We start from the raw sequence: 21,963 nt of genomic DNA, 5'->3' as shown, positions 1-21,963 counted from the left end.
GCTCATAATTGAGTTTCAAAAGAAAGCGTTTTTGAACATGTCACTAATGTATCTCTGTCTACAAAGCATCAACAGCGATGGACATTTGAGCACTTAAGGGTAGGAATCATTCTGCCTTATCCAAGAATGACTGAAAAATCTAGAACATTTTTTCGGCAAATCTTACTTGCCTGCTATACGCAAACGTAGTCAATAGCTGTTACACGACGTCTTCCGTTTGTAGACGACGTCAACAGATTTTATAGAACAATTCTTTTCTTCGAAACTAGTGGTGGCGAAGCGTTGTGACTTCACAGGTCGCGTAGCAATGTAGTTGATGGTAAAACTAACACTGCATAACTGAAAACATTAGCCCTTCGGAAGGGTTATCTATTCTCCCGACCCACCGTGCAACCCTCATCCCCCAATCCCCAGAGAATTATTGCATAGTGTATTCGCGCTTGTGATAGGCTCCTGTTAGATAAACAGTCAAAAAAAGAAAAGAGTACATCCTCGCTTTGCTTCAGCAGCTGCCGATTGCTGAAGAGCGCTAGTGTTTCATCACATATCATGATACAGACATCAATGATCTATTCCTTTATTATTCAGAAAAATTTGTTATTGGCGTTACTTGTAAGGCGCGCTGAAATAAAATATAAGTTGCCTTTCCCTTCCCTTGCCGTCTCTAGAAAAGAACTCAAGGGGTCCCCCTTGGGACAAATTCTCGGAAATCTATTTTAAGTTCTAAGTATTAAATTATTCGTCATCATACATTTTACATGTTAAAACTAAACAGAACATATCTTGGTTAAAGTTTGATCAAAATGCTCAAGAAAGACCAGTGTTGGCGCTGTAATACTATATGTTTAGCGCCGACTGCAAAGATCTACTGCGGCAGATGCGAAATGGCTTATTATTGCAGCGATGAGTGTAAGGGTAACGACGAGTTTCGACATGAAGTGGATTGCCAGACGGCTTCGTTGAAGAGGAAATGTTCTGGTTGCGGAAAAGAGAAGACTGGGCTGAAACCTTGCGGAAGCTGTCGTCAAGCTTGGTACTGCGATAAAGAATGCCAGAAGAAATCCTGGCTTACACATAAAGCCTACTGCCAAAAGATCACGAAGGAGACCTATGACTTGTCTGATCAATTTAAGAAAATTTTCGACTTCAAAGAGTGGGCACATCTGCAAGGATTGGGAACTCTTTATTACTGGGGCAACACTCCTGCCGTGGATCTCATCAACCTTCCTCTGAACGAAGGCTGCGACTATTCCAAACCTTTGTCGGTTCTCGCTTGTGGCGTTGGAGACCCAAGGAACGTGGTGCTGTCCTTGGCTCAGCTTCCAGAATCTTACCAAAAAGAGGTCACCTTCGTCTTGAACGACATTTGCGCCTGTACACTGGCGAGGACAGTTCTTATTCTGTATTTTCTGTTCAAAGGTAAGCCCTTGCAATCATGGCCAGTCTAATGCTGCGTCGATCCTGCTAAGTATGGTTTCTTTATCAAAACGAAATCGGAACTACCTTTCACATTTTTAATAGCATTTCCCTGAGAAGAAGGATGTGTTACAAGGAAGAATGTAAATAACTTGTAACAGTTGGCGATATAAAAATCCCATCATGCAAGCCCAAGTCTAGAAGTTTGTTCAGTAACATTCGAACGGGAAATCCAAATTCGACTTGTCAGTGCTGTTCAGGGAATGCTTTCGGCTGAGAGAAGAGCTGAGCCCTTCGTTAACGTACTTTCTAGGTCATCGAGAAACGGCACTTCTCAAATTGGATCATTTCGAAAGATATTTTTTGTAGGTAAGGTAATTTGGCCACACTAAAAAGCTTGGATGCACTCTGAAAAAGGGTTAACGCTCGAAACGTCAGCTCTCGAATCTCAACTCAGTGGATAAAACGTATATTCGGTTTCACTACCTGCTCCACCGACGCAGCACCACAGTTTTTATAGTTGGTTAGGTTTTATAAGTTGGTAGGCGCTGAAATTATTTCCAAACCTATCTTGTGCCTGAAAAAGTTCAGGCTTTCTTTTTCTTTTTCTGAATTTTTTCAAGCTTTCTTTTCGTAGGAGTGTTACTGAAAAGAGTAACGCAGTAACGAGTAACGGAGAAACGAGAAAACGAGTAACGGCAACTGAAAATATTCCACAAGTTGAAAAAATAAATAAATAAGAAAAAATTAAGAAAAATCGGGTAACGGGAAATAAAATTCGACGGGAAAAAACAAGAAAATAGATTAGAAAAGAAAAATTTCAGTTAAGTTAATTAAATGTGAATATTATTTTAATATTGTAGTGCGAACCACTTTTTAATTTATTCACATTCTTACGTGTACTGATCGGAAGCCTCCAAGAATGCGATAGACATGCGGTTACAAACCAAGAACTGCCACCTCTTGGCTGACTAATGTGCCTGTACTTATTTAAGATATTGTAAATATTTTGTATTTGGATAGCAACGGGGAAAGATATCACAGGTTAAACGAGAAAAAAGACAAAAGAAGGTTTCAAAAGTGGTTTGACATTTGGTGTTGTATACCGTATTTATTCGATTACGCGCCTACCTTGAATAACCGCCCACCCTGAAAGCCCAAAAAGTTTATAAGCGCCCACCCTCGAATAAGCGCCCACCCCAACCCCCTCCCAATAAAAAAAACACATTACTGTACTAGCGTTATCCGATCGCGACGTAATTTTGTTCCAAAATTTGTTTAAGATACAGTGGTCTATGAACTTTTATACTGTTTATGCCTTCTTTATGATAGCGTTTTCACTTTGTTTTGTCTCGTTGAAGCAAAATAAACTTGTTGTGATTTGTTTTACAATTCTCTCAAAATTTCCTCGCTTTCTGAAAATGTTGGGAAAATTATAAGCGCCCATCCTCATGAGCCCAGAATGAAATAAGCGCCCAGGGCGGTTAATCGAATAAATACGGTATCAAATTTCTATTTAAACATCTCAGTCAAGTAAATAAACGCAGCTTCAGGCGAAATAAATTGATGTATATTTTGAATCATGAGTCAATTAGACATTTTCACTATAGCGTCATTTGACTACAACTACCAGAATCCTTCAGTTTTTTGTTTTCTCATGCTAATTAGAGCTATTGTTCTTTGCTCTCCACTGGGATTACAAAATTTGAATTTGAAAAGGAAAAAAAATGAATTCTGGTAGTTGTAGTCAAATGACGCCATCATGAAAATGGCCTATTGATTTGCTCCATTTCTACAATCACAAACAATACTTCGATAACAAATCATTCAGTAATACTAGCCATATTGTGCTATATTTTTACAACGAATTGAAATGGCAAAGTTCGATTTTTTTTGCCACAAAATCACTGAATCTGTTCGTTACTTAAAAAACATTTTCTTGCTTTATTTTCTTTTTACTCTGTCCGCTAAAAGATTCGAAAACCTGCCCGCAAATGTGTTTGTACTCTATGAGAAAAACCTTGTCTTGAACTGTCCGAAATGACGACGATATTGCAGTAATCTGTTTGGCAAGAGAAAAAAACATAAATGAAGCAGCGAAGGAAAGAACGGCAACAAACAAACAAACAATGTTTATAAGCTTACTTCATTCTTCTGTAACCTTGTTTTCAGTTATAGTTGCTAGCGTAGCTGTCCTCTGTGAAACAAATCTATGCGATAGAAGAGGAAGAAATCCTCCCAGGGCCTTGCCTTCCATGACACCAGCTGCGATCGAGGAAGGACCCCAGGAGGAATTGGCCACGCGATATTTTTGGCGCGAAGATGTCTTCGATTCCATTCCACGCGATCTATGTTGGCAATTTATGTTTAATTCATTTCTTATATTTTTATGTTTTTAATGTCGAATTTTATTTCCCGTTACTCGTTTTCCCTTTATTTTTATGATTTTTTTTAACCTGTGGAATATTTTTGCCGTTACTCGTTTTCTCGTTACTGCGTTACTCTGTTTAGTAACACCCCTTTTCGCAGCTCCTTAATATTGTTTAAACAATGAAATAAGTTGCGAACATTACGTCGATCGTCTCTCAATTATGATTTATCTTTTATACTTTTGAAAATACTAGTGATCGTTTAGTTTGTGGTGAGTAAAATGAGAACGAAAAACTGACACAAAACACAAGTTTCTTATTGTAGCACTCTTTCCCAACAGATAAAATGTAACGCTTAATTTTGATAAGTAATAATGAATTCACTTTTCAGGGGGGAAACAAGTGGCAAGCTCAGTGACGCAGATATGGTATTCTCTTCGTCTCAGCGAAGAAGACTTTCAGCTTGTTATCCGCACGCTGCAGGAACTGATCGAGGCATCCAGCCTTGAAGAACTGACAGGAGGCGCAATGAAGATGAATCACAGGCAATTTAAGAGAATTTCTGAGGTGTGGTGCACCTGGCTTCAGCTCAGTTCACGTGGAGGAGACTGGATTACAGACGCTCGACGCAGCCAGTTTGAAGATCCTGTTATAAAGAATGGATTTGATATCTACTTAGAAGAAATCCCCGGGGAACATCGGGAATCAACATCTGACTGGCTTGAAAACGGGATTTTGTCGCGGAAGAAAGCTCGAAAACTACTTTCTCGGGAGAATTTTACTCTGACAGGTTCTGACTTCCAAATAGGTGGCAATAAAGGCGATTTCACTTACACCCTTCACGCATCTTTTCTTCCGTTTTGCGGATGGGACTACAAAGATGTCCGACGTTGGAGCCACTCGTCATCAATTCTTAAGATGTATGATGAGTATGTCAGTCATGTTCTTGAGAAATGCTCCTTAAAGTTGGCCACTGGACAAATAAAGTTTTACTTTCTGCTGTGCAACTGTGTGGAGATCGCTCCGTTCCTTCCACAGGGACAAACGTTCGACCGCGTGACCACCTCCAACATTGCGGATTATTTTTCTCTCGCTAGAATTCTGGATACGTTTGAGCCGCTTTTAAACCCAAGGAACCGTTCCTCGGTAATCATTACCGAGTTTCAAAATTGGTTTCAGTTTAAAAGTTTGAGGGATGAGGCGATAGACTACTCCTATTTCCTGCCACAAGGAGACAATTTTCGCAGAAAAGTTTTCGAAGATACCAAGAATCCCGCCATTTCCAATTCTACAGCATACCAAGCTTTTGTTGATTACCGTGACTACAGTGCTGAATTCATCCAGTTCCTCCGCGCATCTTTGTTGATCTCTGAAGTCCCGGATCAACGTAATCGCAGGCGCACATGGAATTCAGTGGCTGACCATAATGGGCTGATTGCAAGAAATTTCCTTCGCTGCCAGAATCGAGTCTTCCCGCCCAGGTGGATGCTAAATTGCCGCAGAATTACCATGCTGGCTGGCTTTGAGAGAGTGGTCGAGTGGATCGTCAAACCAAAGTAACAGTGATACAAATAAACTACTCTTTCTCTCCAAGATTGTCTGTTCGAGAGCCCCAGATGTTACAAACCGCTGTTTCCGATATCGCAAATGTTGTTACGGACAAGTATACTAGGTTATCGTCTTGTTTTTAATTTTAGGCAACAGTGTCGAGTTTATTTGTAGTTGTGTTTTCCCGACATTTTTGTCTGTTAAGCATGTTTGCCCGAAATTTCTTTGCATTGGCAATTTTAACTCACTTCCTCATGAACTGAGTCCAGTCATAGCCATTTTTTGGACTCCTACCGATATTTGGAAGGTATTGCAATCTGTTAGTGCTCCAAACAAAATGTTGCTGCTAACGTTGCCATTTGAATCTTCATAATAACATGGAAGCTGTAATTTTACAAATATACACACTCGATTGTAAAAAAAATTCCCCATGTATACACGTATATTTGCCAATATGGGTCACTATTGACCAATGCTGGTCAATATAGGTCACCATGGACCAATATTGGCCAACATAGGTCACCATTGACCGATACTGACAAACATGGTTCCCCATGTGCCAATATGCGCTAATATTGGCCAATATGGATCACCATGGCCCGACATTGGCCAATATGGGTCACCATAGGGCAATGTTGACCACCATGGCTCCCCATGAGTCAGTATTCGCCAATATGGGTCAACATGGGCCAATTGTGGCCAATATGGATCATCACGGACCAATATCGACCAATATGGGTCTTCATGGGCCAATAGTTACCTATGAAATCCAATGTTTGGTGCATCTTATCCTCTCCGTTAGTCAGCGTTTGGCAATATTTTGAGAATAGTATTCGTGAAGGTACTCTCGCGTTTAGTTTGTTTGTTGTTGTTGTTGTTGTTGTTTTTTTTCGCGCGCGTGTCCTAGGGTGGATTTCAATTACTCTGTAAATTTGTGCGCGGAGAAAAATTAAAAGGTAGACTTCTAATGCAACGTCAATTAAATTTACGGGCTTACCGCGTACGGACGTAAATCAAGCTTAGCGTGAGCAAATAAAATAAAAGGCGATATGTGAACCGCTTATGTAAACGCGTAAAATTTGCGCATTAGTGGAAATCCATCGCCTTTTCTTGTATTACACAAACAGGTGAAAATTAAATAAATGAGCCTGTTAACAGGTCTCATTGCCAGTGCTCTTTGTCGTTAAGTTGCACTGCTGATTTCGCCGTTTGTACTCGCTTGTCATTCTTCCTCATATCCCCTAGGTAAAGCCTTCTGCTCTTTATTTCATGTCAATTGGCTTCCTTGTTTTTTAACTCTCAAGTTATTTTAGGAAGCCAATAAAACTTTTTCTATTTCATTGACTTTTTATGTCATTTCAGCTGTAGTGCTCTAAATGGGTAGAATAAAGTTGTTCTTGTTGCATATCAGCATGTCTTAGCTTTGTTTTATTTTGTCGTGTCTGTTTTGGGGTTTGGTAATGTTTGTCGTTTATTTTTATATGACGAACGGGAAAACTAACTACTCGTTTCCGCAAGCAAAAACCGTGACATAAAACTGAATCATTAGAGAGATTTGACCTGAATATACAAACACAAGCTACCTTCTTAAAAGAAACTGCGGAAAGAAAACCTGCGAGTGTGCATCACGCTCTTGGCTGTCTTAGCCACCGGCGATTCCTGTAGACATGTACAAATGACGACTGAGACTTGAGGCAGCCCGGCAATAGGCTACAACGCATTTTCAGCATGTTTTATTATTAATAAAACCGTCCTGTGTTTTCTACATTATTAAGGTGAAGATCGCAGCAACGAAACATTACAAATACACCTGTCACTCGGGTTAGTTGTGTTTGTTCACCGCTTACTGAAAAAAACAGGAAGTGCTGTCATACGTGGTACATGAACCGTGTATATTCCACAGCAGATTCTCTCGTTAAGCCATAATGTTTGCATTGCATATAGATACTACTTGACATAAAATAACAAAAACAGGATAAAAAAAGAAGATAAAACGCGTTGGACTTGAATCCAGTGGTGTCTTGTCGCTTTGCGAATCAAACAGCATTTTCTTTTGTTCAAGCCAAGACATAGGTCAGCAATAGACTGAGACACCTTACCCCAATCGGTTAAAGGTATAGTGGACCACCATAGATTTAAGAGTAAACCTCCGTTCCTTCTCTGCAGCTGTGGAGACCATATCTTTTAATGATTCTGCCCTTATTTCAAAGAAGGAATTGAGTAATTTTAGATATTTTTGGGAAATTTTAGGAAGCCTGAATTTTAGATATTTTTGGGAAATTTTAGGAAGCCTGAATATTTTATATATTTTAGGAATTTTAGCTTTTTTAACCCACCCTTGGAATTGTACTTTTATTTCCTATTTTAGTGTTATATTGTTAGTACTGAACGTGGTTTCATTAGACGGTACTGGGTTTACTGTAGGTTTACTTCAGCTCTATGCTGCCTTAATTTGACCTGCGTTGGCCGGTCAGAATGAATCTGACTTGTCAACCCGAATACTACTAAATTTGAATATATAATATGCGCATAATATAATGTACGCAATGAAAATTTGTCTTTTTATTGGAACTGTAACAATGAACACCTGATATGAAAGAAGTTCTAATGGTAATTCGGCAACATTTACAAAGTAAACTTGCGGAATGGCAGGTATCACGATTTTCTGAAACTGAATGAATAATGGAAAAAAGGCGGCACACTGAAGAAATTAATTAAGTTAAAACAAAGAATTGTGCACGGTCGCAGCCCTTCCAACGTAAATATCAACACTATCGTTGGAATTTGTTTCCATGGCAAGGTTTCGTAACCAGCCCTTCAATTAAGTGTGCTGTCTGTTTAGGCTAAGTATCGATCGGTTTAATACAAGCGGTGAGTCACCAGACACGAATGTTTTGTGGCCCTCAGTAATTGGTGATGAATTCTGCTCTCAATATTCTACATTATAACTCGCGTGAATCACTCTTCTCCCAAAACTCATATCTCCCACTACTTGGGTTTTGTTTTCGAAGCACAGTTTATACTTAAAGTTCATTTCTATACTGTAAAAACCTCGGTACAACTTCTCTCTGCCCCACTTCCCCTCCGCCGGTGCCTATTATGAAGTTTCCGAATATTACAATACAAAGGTGAAAGATGACCTGTTCTTGTACTCCATTATCTAATCTGTTTTTGCGCAATTATAAGCACGTTTGTCTATCCACACAGTTTTGGTAAAACGTCTGAGTTCGTCTGCTTTCAGAGAATGAGAAACACTATCTAGTACGCTTTGCTTTCTTGTAGAAATCGCTTTTTCAACGAGGGATATTTAACAATCCTGGGAACCCCGGCCGAAAGTTTTTGTTTGTTCCTTTGTATATTTAACAAATCGAATGTGGTTTACCGTTGTCTGCACTCTTATCGACAACGATATTCGTCATCACATTGGTCAAAATGTTGTGGACTCACGAGGCGCAGCTGCGTGAGTCCACAACAAATTTTGACCACTGTGATGACGAATATCGTTGTCGATAAGAGTGCAGACAACGCTAAACCACATTCGATTTGTTTTTTACCACAATATCAACGTCAAAGAAAATTTTTACAATAACTGTCAAAATTTCCGCGCGCTGATTGACGCAAGCGTTGTCTAGACTCTTATCGACAACGGAAAATCAGCCAATCACATTGCGAGATTAGAAACAATTGTGGTAAAACAGTATTTATATCAACAGTCAAAACTTCAGAATTCACACAGCAGCGATAAGACAACATTCATTTCATTGTGGTAATAGCCTCTAAAATTTAATGATGGCGAAGTGTAATAAAATAGCTAATAGTAATACAGCTATAGTGTGGTTTAATGGCCAATGCAAGGAATATCTTTCAGCTATCGTAGTGAAAAAATGAAAAAGAAAGACAACGATACAGATAAAATCAACGATGTTTTTTTGGCAAATTCGAATCCTAGAAAGGATGTGGTGCAATAACTGGCATTCCATGTTTGAAACTTGCGAAAGAAATTACACTGTACAAGCAGATACGCTTGGTCAATGAGATAAGACTGTCGCAGATCAACGTCTTCGGGAGTGGGGCGGAACGCATACACAGGTAAAGTGGGGCGGGGGGGGGGGGGCAGGAAAATGGTGGCGAGACCCTGGTGTAAAAACAGCACTCTTTGAGTCAGTGACAAGTGGGAACGTAGAGAAAAAGCACGCAAATGGCATAGGAGTACCCCAGGAAGTAGGGAACCCAATATTTTTCAGCATCCTTTTCCGTATGTAGGCCAGAAGGTTATAATTTTTGTCAAGAATCTGGTTAAATCTACACAAATGCATTTATGGAAAGAAAACTATAGGAATAAACGAACTAATGAAGTATGTTGCAGGGACCAACTGCACATGCTCGGTTTAGTTGGATATCGTTTTCGGTCCTTCAGTTGAAGATTAATCATTGTATTAGCGATAACTATACATGTACGTTATTATTGTGTATTACGTATCGTTCGTACACGCTTTCGAAGAATTGCTTCAAATATGGCAAATATGGGAAAGGCAGGCGTTCGTTAACACTTCACTTTGGTTTGACGATCTACTCTACGGCTCTTTCAAAGCCATTCATCATAGTAACTCTGCGGCAATTTAGCATCCACCTGGCCGGGAAGACTCGATTTTGGCAGCGAACGAAATTTCTTGCAATCAGCCCATTATGGTCAGCCACTGACTTCCATGTGCGCCTGCGATTACGTTCATCCGGGACTTCAGGGATCAGCAAAGATGCTCGGAGGACCTGGATGAATTCAGCGCTATGGTTGTGGTACTCCACAAAACCTTGGAAAGCTCTAGAACTGGAAATGGCAGGATCTTTGGTGTCTTCGAGAACTTTTTTTCGAAAGCAGTCGCCCCGTGGCATGAACTCGGCCCGCTCCATCGCTTCTGTCTTCAAAGTTGTGAACTGAATCCAGTTTAGAAACTCGGTTATGATAACTGAGGAAGGGTTATTGGTATTTAGCAGTGGCTTGAAAGTGTCCAGAATGTTGGATAGCGGAACAAAGTCTGCAATGTTTGAGGTGGTCACCCGGTCATACTTCCGGTCTGGAGGAACGAATGGGGCGAGCTCCATACAGTTGCACAACAGGAAGGGGAACTTGCCTTGTCCGCTGGCCAACTTTAAGGCGCATTTCTGAAGCACGTGACTCACATACTCGCTGTACATCTTAAGGATTGATGACGAGTGGCCCCACTACCGGACATCTTTGTAGTCCCATCCGCTGAACGAAAGAACAGATGACTGAAGGATGTAAGAACGTGAGTGAACAGAGATAATGTGACGGAAGTAAAAGTTTGTTGTCCGACACCATGAACTCATCTGTGGCACAGTTCGTGAACAACTACACCATCGTGCGTCCACAAAACTGTTTTCATCAATTGTTAATGGCCGATTATAGTCGATCAAATCGAAAGTAGGACAGCAACTGATATAATAAAAGAAGCTTACCTTTCAAAAGCATGTACAGAATAAGAACTGTCCTCGCCAGTGTACAGGCACAAATGTCGTTCAAAACAAAGGTGAGCTCTTCTTGATAAGCTTCTTGAAGCTGAGCCAAGGACAGCACCACATTCCTTGGGTCTCCAACGCCACAAGCGAGAACCGACAAAGGTTTGGAATAGTCGCAGCCTTCGTTCAGAGGAAGGTTGATGAGATCCGTAGCAGGAATGTTACCCCAGTAATAAACAGTTGCCATTCCTTGCAACTGTGCGGACTCCTTGTAGTCGAAGACATCCTTTAGTTGATCAGACAGTTCACTGGTTTTCTTTGAAACCTGTTGGCAGTGGGGTTTGTGTGTTGACCAGGATTTCTTTAGGCATATCTGATCGCAGTACCAAGCTTGTAGACAGCTACCGCACTGCTTTAATTCAGTGTCCTCTTTACAGCATCCAGAACATTTCCTCTTCAACGAAGCCGTCTGGCAATCCACTTGATGTCGAAACTCATCGCTACTCTTACATTTATCGCTGCAGTAATACGCCACTTCGCATCTGCCGCAGTAGATCTTTGCAGGCGGCGCTGCACATATAGTATCACAGCGCCAACACTGATCTTTCTTGAGCATTTTGTAACCTATAATGCCGTTATGCGTCTTTTTTGAAATGACAATGGGCAATAATGAAGATTTCTGGTGGTGGGTGGCTATAGAATACAATTTAAATGTTTATTTGTTTTTTTCTTAGAGAAGAACTTGGTTTCCACGAACTTATCGTCAGTGCGCATGATCTGGATGAGTTCAGGTCACTGAGTGCTATTAAAGCGGGGTCGGGTGTGAAGAATGGACCCAGGAGGCTGTCAAACTATTGTCCCATTTCCGTCCAATATTTCATGAAAAAATTTATAGCCTTATGAAACATAGCCTGCCAAAATTCCGATCGATATTTTGTTCGTTTAATGTAGCTAAGAGAGAAAACATTTTTTCTGCTATATCCTAGCTCTCAACTTCAACTAGGCAGTGTTTACCTGGCATCGGTAAATTTTTCAAACCGGTACCAGCTCATCCTGTTTCCCCACGGCTCCGAGGTCGTTTACATAATGCCAGTCCAAATCTGATGTCTGCACGAGATACTGAGGTTAGTTTGTTCACCCCAGCAGCTGTACTGAAGCGAGATTCTCGCACCGATGTGAAACATACCAGTGTCATGTAATTGCGGTTTAATTGTCCCTTTCATATTCTCGTAGGTAAGTTCGACTATTGCGTGAGCCTGCGTTAATTGGGCGCGCGTGGTGAGCGTGGAAAAGGGAAACGGAGCGGCTGCCTGAGAATAAAACGGCTTATGTAAACGCGGTATAAATATTCCATCTCGTACCGTCCGAATGAAAGTAGTGGCTATATTAAGGTGTCACTTCTCCCTCCTTTTTTGTTTACTTATTTATTTCACCACACACAAGTTACAAAAAAACTAATACAAAGAGAAAATTAAAACTAATGAGAAAGTGATGAGGACGCTTAAGGAGAAACGATAGCGTTTATAGAAGAAGGCTTCCTCATTGCAGTGTTGTTACAAAAATGAAAAAAAAAAAAGGTATAGAAACTATGAGACGGTTGCTACAAGCCCCCTTAAAGTAGAATACTGAACATGGAGTAAATTACAGTGTTTGAACGGAAATACAATGTCAAATTATTACCATAAAATTTGATTTCTTCAATATTCATATAGCCTGAAAACTTAAATGAGGGACATTCAAAGGTTTCCACCTGCTGTATTAGGGATGTAGGTGTGCTGCAAACGAATCGATAATTTAAAGAGGCTTGCAACCACTTTCGACCCCGGTCTCCATCTGTTGGTGTGTTTCGGAAATATTCTAACAATATAAAAACTACTCCCTTTTAGACATTTTGTAATTAATTTCTTTGCCAGGTTCTTGAATTAAAATATTTTACGGGCCATGGCTCTTGTACCGAGGCCGAGAAGGGACTTCAGACGTGAAAACGTTTTAGATTTTTAATACTCCAATGTACTGTACACGTGCGAAATAATTTGCTCTCAGAACGAATGGGCTTGGGTGTCATGACACAGCCCGTTGGTTTGTGTCTGTTTATGTGCCGAAATATACTGCTTGAGAACACTTCATGTTTGCTGGGTTCAATTGCCCCGGTTCCTCAAAACTCCCTCTCCTTTCTCGGAAATCTTGATCCTTTACGTCATTTCCGGGTTAGACGTGGCAACACTGCTCTTGGGACGACTAGTAAAATGCGCTAATCTTATCCCACATAAATAACGATCATTTCCCTACTAATTTTCTTATAAGCGGTGCGTACAGGAGTGTGGAGGCGAAACGGCTTACAAGCGCACACTAAGGAAAAGGGAAGGACTCGGATCGGGAATAAAATCACTTCCTTGAATCTGCAAAGCGCAACCGGCCTGCTGTAAGTTTTCCTGTAAAGCCGGCTGATCCAAAGAGTAGCACGGCGTCCTCAATTGGTTGCCAAAGTTGTTTAAAGGACAGGTGTTCCACAGAACCAGACCCTAAGACCAAATAAGCAAGCTGTATGTTTAGAAAGGATTGCCTGAAACAGGTAGGTACATTATCCAGCTTTACTAATAGTCGTCCCGTTTCTTTTTGGCTTCAACGTGAATATGGTCCCAGAACAACACGAGTAAAACTAGAGTAACTACAGCTTGAAAGAAAAAGTTATCATTTTATACCGCAGCCATGTCATTATCATTTTTCTTTATTGCGATCGTTTTTTTTTTTTAGTCACTTGACCTCGATTTTAAGGCCTGTTCCAAACGTCGCGCTACTACCGTGCCAAACTAAATTCAAGAATTTAATTCGACTTAAACACGGCAGTAGCACGACGTTTGAAACCGTTCAGTTCGGCAGACAATAGCACGGCAGGCTCTGTCGTGCCGCACGCCAGTAGTGCTACTTGGTTTCAAACGGAGTGCAATTGCCGTGCCGAACTAAATTCATAAATTATTTTTATGTTTTTGGGGTTAATTTGCTCGTTCTACGCATTTCTCTATTATAGAATTTGGCAAGACTGAATTAAATTTGACGTTTGAAACCACTGCCGTGCCACTGCTTGGTCAAATTGATCTAAGTTCGGTACGGCAGTAGCACGACGTTTGGGACAGGCCTAAGTCTCAGGCGTTGATTCGCGTGACCTTGGAAAAAAACGTGAAATTGAAAGTGTCAATTTAAGGAAAGTGTCACCATTCAAGTCACGCTAGGACGATATCCACGTCACACACGGAATAGGAAAACGAAATACATTATGTGTATTGCCTCGAATAAAGTAATGAACATACTCTTTGCCAATTGATTCCCATAGTAGCATGGTCAGATTTGTGAATCAGTGCTCTGTAACATACAGCCCGGTGAGTAAAGATTAACAAGGAAAGACAATATATTGACGGTAGAGGAAGCATTTCAAACTCGATTGATGGCAACGGATTATTCAGTAATATACGAGTCCTCTTTTATCCATTTTTACTTCAGTGACATGATATGTTAGTGAACTGATCATAAGTACAGAGCAGCACCGATCATGAACAAAGCTGGTCACTGCTGGCGGTGCGAGGCAGCCTGCACTCAGCGGTGTTCACGATGCAGAGTGGCATTCTATTGCTCCAAGGAATGCCAGATACAGGATAAATGGCGACACAAGCCAGATTGCGATGCAGCGGCGCTGAAGACGCAATGTTCCAGCTGCAGTCTTAAACAAGAAGGAATGATGAAGTGTAGTAACTGTTTGCAAGTCTCTTACTGTGGCACAGAATGTCAGAGAAACAACTGGGTACAGCACAAATCATCATGCCAAGAATCTGTTGAAAACACGCTTAAATTGATTGAAAAAATGAAGAAGCTTTTTGAGTTGAAAGAGAGCGGAAATGCTGGCCTCGCGGCCACCTATTACTGGGGCAATGTACCAGCTGTGAACCTACTCAACATGTCGATGAATGAAGGAGAGGAGTATTCCAATCCGCTGGCTCTGTTGTTGTGTGGAGTTGGTGATCCAAGGAATGTTCTACTCACAATTGCATCTTTACCTGATGTTTATAAACAGAAGGTAACTTTCGTGTTAAACGATATCTGTCCATGCACTCTAGCCAGAACAATCCTGCTTCTCTTCATGCTATACAAAGGTATGTTTCATTCATTGATTCATCACTCCATCCATCTTTTGTCCGTCCCTCAGACTACCCATCCAGCTGTTTCATCATTCATTCATCAATCCATCCATCCATCCACCCATTCATTCATTCATTCATTCATTCATTCATTCATTCATTCATTCATTCATTCATCCATCCATCCATCCATCCATCCATCCATCCTTGCATTCATTCATTCATTCATTCATTCATTCATTCATTCATTCATTCATTCAGTCAGTCAGTCAGTCAGTCAGCCAGCCAATCAGTCAGTCAGTCTCTCATTCTGTTAGTTGATCATTCATTGGCCAAATTCACAATAGAGGTGAGAAACCGGTCCAAGACGGGTTTTCAGTTTTCGTGATCTGAAAGCGGTACGGTCAGGTATTTTTAGGGAGAAACTTGTTCTAATTTATCCGTCTACAGTCCGTCTGAGTCGATGAGTTGATGGATCTTGCTGATTTCATTTTGCAACAAAGACCAGCTGGCTGCTATTTCTCAGAAATGATATAACGGCTGATTTTCCATAGCCTCTAAGCCAACCAAAAGTCCGGGAAAGGATTACCCAATGATGTAGCTTTTAATGATGACAAATGGGAACACGAATTAATGTTCGCTATAGATTACTTGTTCAAAATGAAGAAAAATTATACCATACCGGATTGTTTTAGTTGCCCCCAAACTTTTTCTGAACGGCTGTGTCTATGAGCAGCAACATTGCTCCCAAAATTGCTATAACAGCCTCTTGTTGCAATCTTTGTAGGAGGAGAAGACGTGGCTGGTTCAGTGGTTCGTGTTTGGTATTCAGTGTGCATTTTAGAGCAAGACTTTGCCTTTCTGACGTCAGCACTTCAAGACCTCGTGACTGCTACTGAACTGCGCACTCTCACAGGAGGTTTGATGGAGGTTTCTGCTGACCAGCTGAGCCAGCTTAAGAGCGTTTGGACCACGTGGCTTGGCTTGTCGCGGCGCAAAGGGCGATGGGTCGAGGAACTAAGACACGAGAGGAACTCCTTTGATTCAGAAAGGGATGATGGGCTAAGTCGTTACCTGTATGCTATTCCTAAAGAACACAGGATTTCTACCCAGCACTTTATTGACACAGGCATTTTTCATTCGTCTACACAGACGGCAAAGTTATCGCGACAAAACTTTACTCTCACGGGTCGAGGGTTTCACCATTTCACTGCAAACTCCGAGTTTCACTACAGCATACCGCCCGATGTGCTTCCATTCACTGGGTGGGATTACAAAGCAATCAAGAAAACCAGCTGTTACGCTGCCTCCCTGCCAAAGATGTACACCATCTACTTGACACAGATCCTTCAAAAGTGCTTCGAAAAACTTAGCACTGACCAGGTGAAGTTCCATTTTATTTTATGTGACGTCCTGGATATTGAAGCATTCCTGCCTATCGATCTCAGATATGACCGCGTCACAACTTCTAATTTGTGGGACTATTATCCACTCACCATCTTACTGACAAAATTCAAAGGCTTCCTGAACGAATCCAATCCTCACGCGGTCATGTTGACTGAGACCGACAACTGGCCCCGAAATTTTATGCCAGAAATCATTCACGTGTTGCCGTACCGTTTCGGCCTAGATGACCTGTGTAACAGAGCTTTGAAAGACACGGGGAACTTTGAACTCACGCATTTATCCGGGCTGTCCACTGTGGTGGAATACCTCAATTTTACAGATCAATTTAATATGATTCTGCGCGCATCTTTGTTAGCTTCCTGCACAGACAAAGAGCTCGCTTCGTTCAGAAGGAAGAAGAGAATGCCGTCTGTGAAATCGCTTGTATCCTCACTGGGACTTCATCTTCGGGACTTCATTAGAAACGAGAACACCGTGTTTCCGTTTAAATGGGCGCTGAATTGTCGTCGGGTTGTAATGTTGCGCGGATACGAGAGAGCGCTGGAATGGAAACTTGTGCTTGCTGACTCAGCAGCGGAAAAAGCTGCAAGCGAATTGAACAAAGCGCCAGCAGGGCCCGGTTGTTAGAAAGCCGATTAATGCTAATCCTCGAATAAACGTTAATCGAGGTTTTCATCTCGCTCGTTGAAAATGTATTTAAAGGTTAGCTTTAAGCTAATTGCAGAGAAAACTCTAAGTTAAAACTTTTATTGACTGGTAATTAAACTCGAATCAAAGTTCACGTTAATCCAGGATTGGCTTAATCGGGCTTTGAACAACTGGCCCTGGAGTTCAACTTTCACAGTTGGCTCTACATGTATAATCCCATGTTGAATCCATGCTTACTGAAAAGTATGCATATTTCTAAAGCTTTGCTTCACGGATACTTCAAAGGACAAACGAATCACAAAACCGACCTTGAAACTGATGCTAATTCCCGGAAGAGAAGGACCTCCACATATATCGAACGGGTGTAATTTTCGTGAAATTTTGAACGGACCTCTAAAAGGTGATGAAAACGACGACGAAATCTGGTTTTGTGGGCTTATCTCGAATTCATATTACCCTAGGAGGTACTAATAACTTTTAAGGTTGGCCTTTCTTTAAGCATCCTAAGCGCTGCGAAACACATCGATCAGATAACTTTGACGCTGAAAGGTGTAAAGATCACCCTGGTAGTTTTATGGAAGTCCTCTTGGATGCTAAACGCGGGAAAATGAACACGTCGAGTGAAATCACGTGATTGTTTTTGTTTTCGCCTTTGACTGTAAGAAAACAGATTCTTCAAAGTTTTCTCGTATCGGGGAGACTGATGTTGTGTACACTAGCCAAGATGCAGATGAAACAATTACAGGTCACACTAAACTGCGCAGCCTCTAAAGTAAATAGGTTTTTTGGCTGAGGATTTTAAATACAATAACGACTTAAGTTTGGGATATAGGTCATAGGTAAAGCTTATGATTTCGTATTGGCTTTTTTAAAACTTCGTTGTTCTCTTTGCTGAAGGAATCAGTATATCTAAGCGGAAAATAGCAAACTCGCAAAGCCATGGTCAGCTTAGCGTCTTCTTAGATGTTATATCAAGAGAAGAACTGTAAAAAAAGTAATTGAAATGGTGTGACTAGTTTTACAGTTACCAATATATCGTGAGTCTATTCTAGTTATAAGGACAGTTCGTAGTTAAAGCACTGTAGTGGAATAAATTTTCTCCCATTTTTCGCATGAAAAACCCATGTACCTGATATTTGCGTCCCCGAGCGTACACAATTATGACTCAAGACCCCCTATCTTTAAAGTATTAGCCGTTACAGGGAATCCATCAAAGTCCACTGTCTTTTCATTTCGATAAAACAAAAACTTTCATTAACCGTGAGCAGTGCGCATTTTTTTTGGTTCCAGACTTTGACGTGATATTCAACCCGAACCTTATTTTGCAAAAGAGCGCCTAAAAACCTTTTTCTTAATATGTCGCATTCATAAAGAGCAATAGAACACGGCATTCAGTTTATGCGTTTTTGCCACTGCGAAACAATTTGTAAAAAGGAAGAAATAGCAAAAAAGTGCGCCGGCGACATCATCATTACACCTTGCAGCCACTATTTCGTTTCCCACTGCCAAGAGTTCGAGCTTACCATTAATTCTCGAAATCAGCGCCTGCGTGTGGTCTAAGCAAAACGTCTTATCTAGCAGACAACTGGTTACCTTGTCAAGTTCGTTTGCAGCGTATTTGCGAGGGCATCACATCACGTTTATATGGTCATCCTCAAAACATACTCGCCTTTGAAGTGAGATATTGGACGGCCGGAGAGCAAATTTCAAAATATTTTTCTAAGACGTTGACGGTTCAACCTCCCTTAAGCAACCACCCAATATGTTTAGCCTAAATCCTTTGCCATCCGACCATTTAAATAAATAAATAAATAAATAAATAAATAAATAAATAAATAAAGTATAAACATGAGTCCGAAATGTTTTTAAAAGCTAATTTTAAGCCAGCAGTAAAGAAAAGTCTAAGTCAAAACTGAGGAACAAAAACCTTTTTGAAGAGTCTTCGTTGATTAGTAATTTGAACTCGAATCAAAGTTCACCTTAAACCAGGATTAGCTTAATCGAACTTTGAACAACTCGGCCCAGACCTTCAGTTTAATATAGTTTTGGTAGTCCCAAAAACATTTTCGATTTTGTTTTCAATTTCGAAAACAGTAAACTTAAAGTTTATGATTTATCTACATGCAGAATCCAATTTGACACAGCTTAGTAAAGTGTCCTTAATACTATTAAGATGTCTGTATCTACCTACCTTGATGTAACCGTTTTAGAGGGGTTTTGTGCCTTCCTCGTATTTTGACCACGCGGAAATTGGGACGAGAGCGAAAAAACGGAGAAGGGGGAGAGGAGAGAGAGGAAACCCTCCTCCTCCCTTTTCTATCTCGTCCCAATTTCCGCGCGTTCAAACAGCGAAAAACGCTCAGAACCGTGCCCATCGTACAACGTTGGCTAGATGTAAGCGTTTAGCCATTAGCAGGAAATAACTAAAACAGTGATCAGGTCTAATTCGACGGCTTCAAAGCATTAAATCACCGAACCAGAACACGACAGGCCAATATAGACTCGACCAGAGACCGAAGATGCCATAGGTAGGCTTTTGTACATTATGCTAGCATTTTTCGAGCATTTTAGTGGCTTTTTCCGAGAAAATTGATTCTTTTTTCAGAGAAAATAAAAATATATTTTTTAAGAGAAAATGAAGACTTGTACTCGAAGTTCAAACAAATTTCAAATGCCACCCTAATACAGCCGAGTGCAGACTGAGGAGAAGTCAGGGTTTTACTGTGAAAGCCTCAAAGGCGGCCATGTTTGTTTTCGCTGTGACCCTGTAATACCTTTGTTTGATAGTGTCAGCGTTAACACCTTGTTAAAACCTCTGTATAATGAGCATTATCCGAGCATTTTAGAGACCATTTTGAGGTAGACCGAGCATTTTAGTGGGGAAAATGGAGCATTAAGGTGGAGCATTTTAGTGGGGAAACAAAGCATAATCGGTACAAAAGCCTACCCTGATAGGGGCTGTGGTTTGCGCGCACCAGTATATTTACAAACTAGGCATACAAATCAGCATGTATGACGAGATCGAATCATGCGTAAAGTGGTCGCTTTAATATGGGAGGTGAAAAACAATAGAAAGTTTCAAATAACCATCTTCAAAACGTGGTCGTGGTCGCTCACGAGAGCTATGATGATCTGACTGGGAAAATGTCGGTACCTTTGAAAAGTGGCCGCCTACTACTATTACTATATCACTTTAGGGTGCAGAACGTATTAAACTAAATAAAGCCAATAACTTGTTTCAGTTTTTTTATGTGGCTGTACTCTTGCCTCTCGCAACAAGGTGCTTGATTTTACTAGGGTGAGTTAGGTAGCTATGTTGAAAACCTAATCCTGTAGTTTTTTTTTCTCTATGGCAGTTACAATTGGCCTCAACATGTTGGAACACTGTTTGTTTATAGCGTTTCCCTCCCAAGTAATGGTGTTTCAAAGTAAAACGGAAGCAGTGACGACGCGCGGTTTGCTCAACTAACATTAAACCACGAAAAAGGGGAACAGTGTCAGCAACTTTTGAGAGTCGTTGTAGCCTCCTTGCTAATTTGGTAATGTACTGTTTTCGTTCTAGGGTGGAATAGTTCGCTAGGACATTTACCGATTCCTCTCTGGCAAATTATTCAGTATTAGGCCAATAGCAAAGGACGGGGGGGGGGGGGTATATAAGGGGGTGTAAACGTAAAGAAGCTGAGCAAGGCCGTACAGGGTATACCAGCTGCGCGGAGGAACTTGACTCCGCACAAGTGTCGTGGTAATTCCACAAAAGCTCGGTAAACTATTGATGTGGTAATGCATTTATGTCCACCAATGCAGGCAATGGCGAATTTGGCAATTTTGACGAAATCTTGCCACAGTCATAATGGCGACGAATTTGGCAAGATTTCACCAAATTCTCAAATAAATGCAAATGCAGGGCTAAATTAACACAGGGAAGCATGCCATGTTGGTGGATTTGACGATTTTGGCGAATGTGACAAATTTGGCAAAATTTTGTCAAAGTGCCAAATGCATACAATAAGCTAAACACATGGAGGCCAGGCATGGCGAATTTGACGATATTTCGCCAAAGACCAAAATTCAGGCGGATGAGCTCAAGACAAGGATACCAACAAAGTGGCAAATTTGACGAATACAGCAAATTGGCAAATTTGACGATATTTCGCCAAAGATCAAAATTCAGGAGAATAAGCTCGATCAAGAGAAGGGTTGCTGGAGTTTAGCAGTGGCTTAGACGTGTCCATAATTCTGGTAAGCGGAACGTTGTTACATCAATGAAGAAATCTTAATTTTCTATTAATTCATCAATTTCACCCTCTTTGTAGCTTTTAATATTTCTTACTTAATTTATTCGTTTTGGAAAAAACGAAAAAAGTGGTAGTAGTAGTAGTAGCAGTAGCAGCAGCAGCAGCAGCAGCAGTAGCAGTAGCAGTAGCAGTAGCAGTAGTAGTAGCAGCAGCAGCAGCAGCAGCAGTAGTAGTAGTAGTAGTAGCAGCAGCGGCAGCAGCAGCAGCAGCAGTAGCAGTAGCAGTAGCAGTAGCAGTAGCGGTAGTAGCAGTAGCAGTAGCAGTAACAGTAGTAGCAGCAGTAGCAGTAGTAGTAGTAGTAGCAGCAGCAGCAGCAGTAGTAGTAGTAGTAGTAGTAGTAGTAGTAGTAGTAGTAGTAGTAGTAGTAGTAGTAGTAGTAGTAGTAGTAGTAGTAGTAGTAGTCGTAGTGGTAGTAGCAGTAGTAATAGTAGCAGTAGTAGTAGTAGCAGCAGTAGCAGTAGTAGTAGCAGCAGCAGCAGCAGCAGCAGTAGCAGTAGCAGTAGCAGTAGTAGCAGTAGCAGTAGCAGTAGCAGTAGCAGTAGCAGTAGCAGTAGCAGTAGCAGTAACACGACCAGTAGCAAACTTTGGCAAGAAACGTGAGGAAACATTCCTTGATTACCTTAACACAGAAGAGTATGGAATATAAAGGTAAACAGATAAATTCGCTTTTCGTCA

At 41.0% G+C, this 21,963-nt stretch overlaps 3 protein-coding genes and 1 pseudogene across 3 annotated transcripts in view; 3 read left to right on the top strand and 1 right to left on the bottom strand.

The window, feature by feature from the left end:
- Positions 1 to 18,278, top strand: part of LOC146480370 (uncharacterized) — a 54,355-nt gene extending 36,077 nt beyond the window's left edge. Inside the window, exon 3 of the transcript XR_014864697.1 lies at positions 17,543 to 18,278. The gene's annotated coding sequence lies outside the window, so the exon portion shown is untranslated. The remainder of the gene's footprint in view (positions 1 to 17,542) is intronic.
- On the top strand, positions 776 to 6,743 carry LOC146480373 (uncharacterized). The gene is made up of 2 exons (XM_085109314.1): positions 776 to 1,419; positions 4,177 to 6,743. Exons 1-2 carry the CDS (start codon positions 804 to 806, stop codon positions 5,343 to 5,345), a joined length of 1,785 nt encoding a protein of 594 aa, XP_084965440.1. The 5' UTR covers positions 776 to 803; the 3' UTR covers positions 5,346 to 6,743.
- On the bottom strand, positions 9,885 to 11,509 carry LOC146480372 (uncharacterized; annotated as a pseudogene).
- LOC146480371 (uncharacterized) lies at positions 14,081 to 17,504 on the top strand. The gene is made up of 2 exons (XM_085109521.1): positions 14,081 to 14,953; positions 15,726 to 17,504. The coding sequence occupies exons 1-2, from the start codon at positions 14,356 to 14,358 to the stop codon at positions 16,970 to 16,972; spliced, it is 1,845 nt and encodes a 614-aa protein (XP_084965647.1). The 5' UTR covers positions 14,081 to 14,355; the 3' UTR covers positions 16,973 to 17,504.
- Positions 18,279 to 21,963: the final 3,685 nt, after the last annotated feature.

This window comes from Pavona decussata, unplaced genomic scaffold (genome assembly GCF_977016875.1).
Source record: "Pavona decussata unplaced genomic scaffold, jaPavDecu1.1 SCAFFOLD_53, whole genome shotgun sequence".
NCBI classification, from domain to species: Eukaryota; Metazoa; Cnidaria; class Anthozoa; order Scleractinia; family Agariciidae; genus Pavona; species Pavona decussata.
Note: the sequence above shows the minus strand (reverse complement) of the source record. Positions and strands in the feature narration are given on the sequence as shown.

What these genes read in the sequence shown, in the direction of transcription:
- LOC146480371 (XM_085109521.1), top strand. Translation starts at nt 14,356, where the DNA reads ATGAACAAAGCTGGTCACTGCTGGCGGTGCGAGGCAGCCTGCACTCAG. An exon ending in TCTCTTCATGCTATACAAAG is followed by an intron (nt 14,954 to 15,725) that starts GTATGTTTCATT and finishes CAATCTTTGTAG; the next exon opens with GAGGAGAAGACGTGGCTGGT.
- LOC146480373 (XM_085109314.1), top strand. Translation starts at nt 804, where the DNA reads ATGCTCAAGAAAGACCAGTGTTGGCGCTGTAATACTATATGTTTAGCG. An exon ending in TCTGTATTTTCTGTTCAAAG is followed by an intron (nt 1,420 to 4,176) that starts GTAAGCCCTTGC and finishes TTCACTTTTCAG; the next exon opens with GGGGGAAACAAGTGGCAAGC.